Source organism: Puntigrus tetrazona, unplaced genomic scaffold (genome assembly GCF_018831695.1).
Source record: "Puntigrus tetrazona isolate hp1 unplaced genomic scaffold, ASM1883169v1 S000000746, whole genome shotgun sequence".
Taxonomy (NCBI): domain Eukaryota; kingdom Metazoa; phylum Chordata; class Actinopteri; order Cypriniformes; family Cyprinidae; genus Puntigrus; species Puntigrus tetrazona.
This window is the reverse complement of record NW_025048355.1, coordinates 209503-220000: the sequence shown is the minus strand read 5'-3', so window position 1 is coordinate 220000 and position 10498 is coordinate 209503. Positions and strand designations below refer to the sequence as shown.

Here is a 10498-nt window from a genome sequence, read left to right as displayed (position 1 = left end):
CTCATTTAAAGCATCTCTACTCTCAGATTTTTTTTCACTAAAATCAATGAAATATATTTGTGTTCAGTAATATTTTTTTTGTTTGTTTTTGTATTTTGAGAGAATTTCATGTTATTAATTAATATTTACACAATAATAATGATAATTTTTTCCATCAAAAATAATAAGACTGTCCTAATATTTTCATCTGATCTAAATCATCTCTTTTCACACGTTTCTCTTTTTCTCCTGTTTCTTTATTTTCTGACCAAAAAGAACTGGATTAAAAAGAGGATCAATCTTTCTGTTTCTTAAGAAAGACGTTTAAAAAGAGCTGTTTTTAATCTGAAAGACTTTTAAAAGCTTGAAGTTCAAACTCCTGAAACATAACTTTGTTTTATTTTCAGTCAAATCAATCTAGCATATTTTAGTTTGATAACATTTTGTCTTTTTACTTTTGCATTTAGAGATAATTTCATGGTACTAATTAATATTTGCGCAATAATTTGATCACTTTTTTTGCCCCTCGAAAATACAGTGAGTGTGAGTTTAAATCAGTTTGAAGTTTAAACTCCTGAAACATAACTTTGTTTTATTTTCAATCAAATCAATCTAATATATTATTATTCAATAATATTTTTTCTTTAAAATTTTTATTTTGGAAGAATTTCATGGTATTAATTAATATTTATGCCATATTTTTCCAACAATATTTTTATGTCATATTAAGCCTCTCTGATCTCATATTTTTATTTTCACTAAAATCAATGAAATATTTTCATCTAATTTCACTTTTCCTTTTGTTTCTGAAACAGAATCAGTTTATTTCTTACTAAAGAAGAACTAGATTAAAAAGATATTCTGTTTCTTGAGAAAACGGTTTAAAACTCATTACGTTTGAAGAGGTTTTTAATCTGAAAGACTTTTAAAAGTTTAAACTCCTGAAATGTATCTTTGTTTTATTTTCTGCAAAATCAATGATATATTGATCTTTAATAATATTTGTTCTTTTTTCTTTTGCTTTTTGAGCAGTTTTTCATTCTATTAATTAATATTTATTTAACAATTATGATACATTTTCTCCACTAAAAATATATATATTTTTAATTCTAATATTTTCATCTCACCTAATTTCACTTTTTCTTCTGTTTCTGAAGAAGAATCAGTTCATTTCTTACAAAACAAGAACTTTAGATTAAAAATATGGTCGAGACAAACTTTCTGTTTCTGGAGAAAGACGTTTAAAAAGAGTGAAGTTTAAAGAGGTTTTTAATTTGAATTGCGTTTAAAAGCTTGAACTTTAAACTCCTGAAACATAACCTTGTTTTATTTTCAGTCAAATCAATGTAATATATTTGTGTTTGAGAATATTTTTGCTTTTTAATTTTATATTTAGAGAGAATTTCATGGTACTAATGAATATTTATGCATTATTTATGATACATTTTTCCTCACTGAAAATAATGTATTTTTTTCTAATATTTTCATCTCATCTAAAGCATCTCTGATCACAGTTTTATTTTCAGTTAAATCTATTTAATATTTTTGTTCAGTAATATTTTTTGTTTTTTATTTTGTATATTGAGAAAGTTATCATGGTACTATTTAATATTTATTCAACAACTATAAGACATTTTCCCCATTAAAAATATTAATTTTTTTTGCATCTCATCTCATTTTTTTCTGTTTTTGAAGCAGAATCAGTTCATTTCTTACAAAAAAAGAACTTTAGATTAAAAATATAATCAAGACAAAGTTTTTATTTCTTAAGAAAGACGTTTAAAAAGAGTTGTTTTTAATCTGATCACACATTTTTATTTTCAGTTAAATCTATCTAACATTTTTGTGCAATACTTTTTAATTTTATATTTTGAGAGAATTTCATGTCACTAACAAATATTTATGCATAAATTATTATACATTTTTTCCCGTCGAAAATAATATACTTTTCCTAATATTTTCATCTCATCTAAAGCATCTCTGATCACATTTTTATTTTCAGTTAAATCTATGTAACATATTTTTGTTTAATAATATTTTGTCTTTTTGATTTTGTATTTTGAGAGAATTTAACTACTAATTTATATTTATTCAACAATTATGACATTTTTTCCCATTAAAAATATATATTTTTGAATTCTAATATTTTCATCTCATCTCCTATAATTTTTCTCCTCTGTTTCTGAAGAAGAATCAGTTCATTTCAAAACAAGAAACAGATTAAAAACATTGTCAAGACAAATTTTTAATTTCTTAAGAAAGACGTTTAAAAATAGCTGTTTTAAATCTGAAAGACTTTTAAAAGCTTGAAGTTCAAACTCCTGAAACATAACTTTGTTTTATGTTTAGCAAAATCAATGTAATATATCTTTATTTGATAATATTTTGTCTTTTAAATTTTGCATTTTGAGATCATTTCATGGTACTAATTAATATTTGTGCAATAATTTCGATCACTTTTTTTGCCCTCGAAAATACAGTGACAGTGTGAGTTTGAATCAGTTTGAAGTTCAAACACTTGAAACATAACTTTGTTTTATTTTCAGCAAAATCACTGTAATATATCTTTACTTGATAATATTTTTTCTTTTGAATTCTACATTTTCAGATAATTTCACGCTGCTAAATAATATCTACGTGATAATAAGTATAGATTTCACAATAAAACCCTTGACTTTATTTCATCTCACAGAAATCTCTTTTCTCTGTTTCTGAAACAGAACAGTTTTCTAAAAAGTCCACATTAAAAGAAATCAGTTTATTTTTATCTTCATTATAGACGTGTTTGAAGAGATTAACCCTTTAACAACCCAACGTTTCTTGTAATAATCACTATTTATGATAATTATGTGTTTCTCATCTAAAGCCTCTCTGATTTATTTTCAGTTAAATCTATTGAATATATTTGTGTTCAATGATATTTTGTCTTTTTGTTTTTGTATTTTGAGAGAATTTCATGTCATTAATTAATATTTACACAATAATTATGATCATTTTTTCCATCCGAAACGATCATATTTGGATGAAAACACACTTTTCTCTGTTTCTGAAACAGACTTTTATTTCTTTTAAAAACATGATCAAAACAATCTTTCTGTTAAAAAAAACAGTAAAATCAGAGGAATATACTTTTATTTCATAATATATTTTGTTTCGTATTTTGCGAGGATGTCCCGTGACTGATTCATATTTATTTATTATTTATGATGCACTTTTTCTTTTGAAAATAATATTTGATCACATTTTTTTATGATCACTGAAAACCATGTAATATATTTTTGTTCAATAATTTATTTCAGAGAATTACAGGCCACTAATTAATATTTATTCAATAATTTGTATAATGTTTTCCTAATAATCTCATCACGTGTTTATTATTTATCAATGGATATCATATCTGATCATATCTGTATTATTATTATTATTATTATTATTATTGTTAGTAGTTATGTGTTTGGTGTGAAATATGAGCTTTATGAAGAATATCTGTGTGCCTGAGACACGGTGAAATAATAATAAAGATCAATAAAACTATGATCATCAAATAATAATGATGTGGTTCTTTGGATCATATTCTGCTCTTTGTTTTTATTATTATTATTATTATTATTATTAATGGTTTCATGTAGTGTTAAAAGGAAGCCGATCTCATGAAGGTTTAGGATTAATATGAAGAGGTTATGAATAAAAAGAGCAGGATTTCGTCCCAAAATAAAAGATCGTTTAATAAAACCCTGTTTGACACAAAGCTTCAGAAATAAGTGTCTGACAGAGAATCAGTGCTTTATGAATTATGGCTGTGATATTAATATAGTCCTCGATGTGAAGAAGGCTTTCTGACTCAGATCTTAATCTTCAGTTTGTTCAGATTTCTTTTCTGCTGAGATTCTGATGAAGCAGGTCTTTTCTGACCAAAGAAGATTAAAAAGAGAGGTTTTTCTTTTCCTTTCAGTCAAATCTAAGATATTCTTATTCAATAATGAGAGAGGTTCATGAAACTAATTCATATTTCTACCGTGATTCTTCTCCCTTGTTGTCCTCGTCAGAAACTAATGTCTGAATCTGATCTGAAGCGTCTCTGAACTCACTTTAGTTTCATCTTTATTCAAGAATTATTGCTCTTTTTTGTTGGTGTTTGGAGAGAAACTCTTCAGTAATATTTCTGCAGTAATTATGATACATATTTCCTGTTTATTTCTTCCTGAAGAGCTAGATTGAAAAGACATTAAATCAAACTTTCTCTGTTTCTTGAGAAAACTGTTTAAAGTTTAAAGTGTTTTTAATCTGAAAGACTTTTAAAAGATTAAACTCCTGAAACATAACCTTGTTTTATTTTCATTCAAATCTAAGATATTGTTCTTCTAGTATTTTCTTTTCTTTTTTTAGTTAATATTTATGCAATAATTATAAAACATTTTCTCCACTGAAAACAATAATAAAGAAATCTAATCTTTTCATCTCATCTAATAAAAAAGAGTGAAGTTTAAAGTAGTTTTCACTTGAATTGTGTTTAAAAGCTTGAACTTTAAACACTTAAACATAACTTTCTTTTCTTTTCAGTCAAATCAATGTTTTATATTTTTGTTCAATATTTTTTCTTTTTAAAATTTGAGAAAATGTCATGTTACTAATCAGTATTAATTAATTATAATACTTTTTTCCCGTCAAAAATAATATATTTTCAGTAAAGTCAATCTAATCTATTTTTGTTCAGTAATATTGTTTTCTTTTTGATTTTGTCTTTTGAGAGAATGTCCTGCTGCTAATTAATATTTACACAATAACTATAATACTTTTAGTGTTGATAATATTTTCATCTCTGCTTTTCTCTACTTTTCACATTTTCTCCTCTGTTTCTGAAACAGAAGCACTTTATTTCTTACAAAAGAAGAAACAGATTAAAAACATTTCAAAGACATTTCAAGACATTTCTACATTTCAGGTGGTTTTAAAAGACACGGTTGCTATGCTGTTGCTAGGGCATTACTAGGCATGTACTGTAATGGCCTGGTGGTTGCTATGGAATATCATTTAACACAATGCTAAGCATCTTTTATCATGTCCTCAGACAGTTTCAGGGTTTTAATCTCGATCCGAGCAGTGAAAAGAGTTCATGATCTAGTTTGTATTTTTTAGCTTCAGACGCTGATCTTTAACCGTTTTAAACCGTTTGTTGTGTCTGATCATCTCTACAGAAGAAGTGTCCTTCCTTCATATCTTTACAACATTTTTAGCATCATTTCTTTTCTTCTCAGGTCAAGGAGTGAAACGCATCTTTCTTCAATAATATTTCTCTTTTCTTGTTTCATATTTTCAAAGTATTTTACGGCACTATTTAATATTTATGGAATAATTATTATCAGAGTTTTTATCTAATTCGTCTGATCTAATGATTTTTGTTCAAATGAATGTAAGATGTTTTTGTTCAATAATATTTATATTTTTTTGTATTAGAGGATCATTTTCATAATCCTAATGAATATAAAAAGCTTGTGATACATTTTTCCGGTGAAAATCCTTTTATTTTCATCTCATCAGAAGCGTCTCTTTTCACACGCTTCACTTTTCTCCTGTTTTTACACAAAAGAACTGGATTAAAAATAGATTACAAGACAATCTTTCTCTTGAGAAGACGATTAAAAAGAGTCCAGTTTGAAGACGTTTTCTGGTCAGTTAAATCAATCAAATATATTTTTCACAGAAATGTTTCATTTTCAGTGAAATCAATATAATATATCTTTGATAATATTTTCTCTTTTGAATCTAAAATGTTAAGATAGTTTCACGGTGCTTAATAAATATCTATGCTGTGATTAGTATCTATTTTTTTAACTGGAAAAAATAAAAATAGTTTAATCTCATTTAAAGACGCTCAGATTTTTTTCACTAAAATCAATGAAATATATTTGTGTTCAATAATATTTTTTCTGTTTGTTTTTGTATTTAGAGAGAATTTCATGTTATTAATTAATATTTACACAATAACTATAATGATCTTTTTTTCTCGTCAAAAATAATAAGATTTTCCTAATATTTTCACTTTCACTTTTTCTCCTGTTTCTTATAAAAGAAGAACTGGATTAAAAAGAGGATCAATCTTTCTGTTTCTGGAGAAAGACTTTTAAAGAGGTTTTAAATCTGAAAGACTCTTAAAAGCTTGAACTTTAAACTCCTCAAACATAACTTTTTTATTTTCAGCGAAATCAATGATATAAATTTTAGTTTGATAATATTTTTGCTTTTTAATTTTATATTTTGAGAGAATATCATGTTACTAAAGAATATTTATCCATTATTTATGATACATTTTTCCTCACTGAAAATAATACATCTTTTACATCTCATTTTTTTCTGTTTTTGAAGCAGAACCAGCAGAATCATTTCTTACAAAACAAGAAACAAACGTTTTATTTCTTAAGAAAGACGTTTAAAAAGAGCTGTTTTTAATCTGAAAGACTTTTAAAAGCTTGAAGTTCAAACTCCTGAAACATAACTTTCTTTTATTTTCAGTCAAATCAAAGTAATATATTCTTATTCAATAATGTTTTTCTTTTTTCTTTTGTATTTTGAGAGAATTTCATTGTTTTAATTAATATTTACACAATAATTATAATCACTTTTTTCCAACGAAAATTCTATATATTTTTAAGATATTTTTATCTCATATTAATATTTTATTTTCAGTTAAATCTATGTAACATTTTTGTGCAATCATTTTTAATTTTATATTTTGAGGATTTCATGTCACTAACAAATATTTAAGTTATTATAAATTTTTTTCCGTAGAATATATTTTTTCCTAATATTTTCATCTCATCTAAAGCATCTCTGATCACATTTGTATTTTCAGTTAAATCTATGTAATATATTTTTGTTTAATAATATTTTGTCTTTTTGATTTTGTATTTTGAGAGAATTTAACAGTACTAATTTATATTTATTCAACAATTATGACACATTTTCCCCATTAAAAATATATATATTTCAATTCTAATATTTTCATCTCATCTCCTATAATTTTTCTCCTCTGTTTCTGAAGAAGAATCAGTTCATTTCAAAACAAGAAACAGATTAAAAATTCTTAAGAAAGACGTTTAAAAAGAGCTGTTTTTAATCTGAAAGACTTTTAAAAGCTTGAAGTTCAAACTCCTGAAACATAACTTTGTTTTATTTTCAGTCAAATCAATCTAATATATTTTAGTTTGATAATATTTTGTCTTTTTAATTTTGCATTTTGAGATAATTTCATGGTACTAATTAATATTTACCCAATAATTTCGATCACTTTTTTTGCCCCTCAAAAATACATTGACAGTGTGAGTTTGAATCAGTTTGAAGTTTAAACTCCTGAAACATAACTTTGTTTTATTTTTAGCAAAATCGATGTAATATATCTTTATTTGATAATATTTTGTCTTTTAATTTTGCATTTTGAGATAATTTCATGGTACTAATTAATATTTACCCAATAATTTCAATCACTTTTTTTTGCCCTCGAAAATACAGTGATTGTGAGTTTGAATTAGTTTGAAGTTCAAACACCTGAAAAATAACTTTGTTTTATTTTCCGCTAAATCAATGTAATATATCTTTATTTGATAATATTTTTTCCTTTAAATTTTACATTTTAGTCTAATTCCACGCTGTTAAATAATATCTATGCAATGATTAGTATAGTTTTTTTCTCAACCTGAACACAATAAAACCCTTGACGTTGTTTCATCTAAATCCTCTGTTCACTCGATGCTTTGAAGTGAGTTTTGAATAAACACAGACTCTTCTTTATCGTCTCGTTTTTTTCCTAATATTTTCATTAAATCATCTCTGCTGAGACAAAGACACACTTTTCTCTGTTTCTGAAGCTGATTCTGTTTTATTTCTTACAAAAGAAGAGCGAGATTAAAACATGATCAAAACAAACTTTCTGTTCAAAAAGTGAATGATGTTGAAGTTAAACACCTGAAATCTTTTTTAATCTTCAGTAAAATCCGTGTTATATCTTTTTATTCACTAATATATTTCATTTCTTATTTTGTATTTTGCAAGAATTTCATGTTACTAATTAATACTTAATTATGACGTGCTTTTCTCATCAAAAATAATAGTTTTTTTCTAATATTCCCGTCTCATGTAAAACATCTGTCAGTCAGTTCCAGGGGTTCTGGGTAACAGAAAATGATTTTTTATTGTAATGTCTTCACTGAATGAACAGTGTAATCTGACTCGTGAATGAATCACTCTGAATGAATCGTTCAGGTTTGAGGCTCAAATCAGTGAAAGACACACATTAATAATACAGTGTGTGTGTGTGTGTGTGTGTGTGTGTGTGAGAGAGTGTGTGTTCTCCTATACATTAAAAAAAGACAACAGTTAATATTTCTGTTGTTGGGTATTAGTGTTTATTACTGATGAAGTGAATAAAACTGAAAGACACTGTAAATGGTTGATGTGCTCCTAACACTTTATCATTTTGGGAAGACAGATATCAGCTGTGTGTGTGTGTGTGTGAGTGTGTGTGTGTTAATAACTCACCCCCGGTCTGGTTGAAGCGTCCCTTTAGAGTCTGGAGGTCGACTTTGAAGCTCTGATGATTGCCGATACCAATCTGAGTCTGACTGTCCCAGTAATCTTTTCCCTCATTCTTTCCGATCCACTCTGTCTTTGGCACAACTTTCATTATATTGCTGTCAAAGTACATGAACTGTCCTTCATCAACCAGACCAACAATAGTGAACTCTGGGAAGTCAATGTCTCCAGACACAGCAGTGAAGAAGTATCTCAGAGAGTGTGTTCCTGACAGAAAGAGACAAACAACATCAAAAACACAGCAAGATGTATATAAATTTAAACAATATATAAGATATAATTACATCTCATGCTCTATGAATTGCCTTAATTTAATAAATATTTCAATTGCTAAAAACTTCATCAGGACAACTTTAAATCTGATTTTCTTTTTTAGACTTTTTTTTGCTCCCTCACGTTTTCATATAATCACATCTCATCCAAATACTGTCTGAAAAAAGCATACATCAATCCTAGTCCCAAAACACCTTACATATTATAATCATCAAGTGTGCTGAAACAGACGTTCATTTGTTTATTTCAGTTATTTTGAAAAATATAACACAATGAGACAAAACGATAAAGAATATATAGAGAGGTGACAGATCTCAGTCCGGCCCAATACACATTATTATTGAATATACTGAAATCTGTCTAACAATAAAGTAAAATTTGATTAATCCGTTCAACACGAATAATTATTGTTATCCAGTCTTCTAGTATCATTAGGATTCCTCTAAGTTTGTGGTATTTATTTATTTTGTCCCAGCTTTGGTTCATTTGAACAATGAAAACCGAAAGAAGAAATATAAATGTAATTGTTAATGTTTTGTATCGCCATCTAGTGTCCAAAGACTGCGGTCAAAACTCCTTTGCAGTCTTCTTTAGGTCTTTACAAAAAGTAAAATAAAAATAAATATAAAAAACCTTTTTATTCTGCTGCTATGGACCTTTCCCCAATACACCGTAAGACCATCAGAAAACTAAAGTTTATTTCTAACCAATGACAGTAAATTAAAGTGGCAGCTCGTCATCGGTTGCTGGGCAGAAAAAACGCTTCTCAGGTCAGAAATGAAACTGATTTGACAGCAAATGCTTTATATTTTATTTTTAAACTTGAATTATCAAATGTATGCTTACAATTATTATAGCTAATAGTTTATTTATGCATTTATTAATTTATTGATTTTATTATTATCGCTCGCATGTTTTAGAATACACTGCTCCTGTTCTCCCGTTACTCAGCGTAAGTATTATTAATATTGTTTATTATTAAGCTATTGTTGTTATTAATAGTAGCAGCATGGTTAAATCAGCTTCATGAGCAATTATTGATGTAATCAAATATAACGTCGTAGAGAAACATTTAAGGCACGATCTTTAATGTATTAAACACACTTCAAAATGCAAGTCTCTGAAAAAATGTTAGTAACACGATTCTTTGAACTCAAGTAGTCTGTAACTTTATGTCTGTTTCATAGTGACAGAATAACTCTTAAAAACCAAGCAAACAACAAATGGTTGCTGTTATATTAAAATAATCTACTCACCAGCATAAGCCAGATGAGCTCCGAGGAGCAAAAGCAGTACACGCATCGTGGCTTTTATCTCAGAATAATCCAGAAAAGAAACCTTCTCAAAACAAGAGACCTAAGCGCTTCGGTGTCTGTCTGGAAAGTGCTGCTATGTTTCTGAGCAAGCGCCTAATAAATAGTCTCTGAAATTCTAGCCAATCGTTGCTCTTGATCAGGTTGACGTCACGGGTTACTATGACTTATTTCCCGCACTGGGTTGATCGTGAAAGTGAAAAAAAACGGCCCGAATTAGAATGATTATATTTTTATTTTTATTTTTATTTTACCTGTTGTTTGTTTTTGACTTACTGAGCGCATGCGCTGAAATAAATAAACAACACAAATGTTTGTTATTTCTGAGGACGCCACTGAGCACACGG

General features: G+C 27.3%; 1 protein-coding gene across 1 annotated transcript in view; it reads right to left on the bottom strand.

Moving 5' to 3' along the window:
• The window catches only part of LOC122335225 (H-2 class I histocompatibility antigen, Q9 alpha chain-like), a 16914-nt gene extending 6663 nt beyond the window's left edge, over positions 1–10251 (bottom strand). Inside the window, 2 exon segments of the mRNA XM_043233039.1 lie at positions 8512–8772; positions 10095–10251. Coding sequence (XP_043088974.1) covers positions 8512–8772; positions 10095–10140 — 307 coding nt within the window. The 5' untranslated portion in view covers positions 10141–10251.
• Positions 10252–10498: the final 247 nt, after the last annotated feature.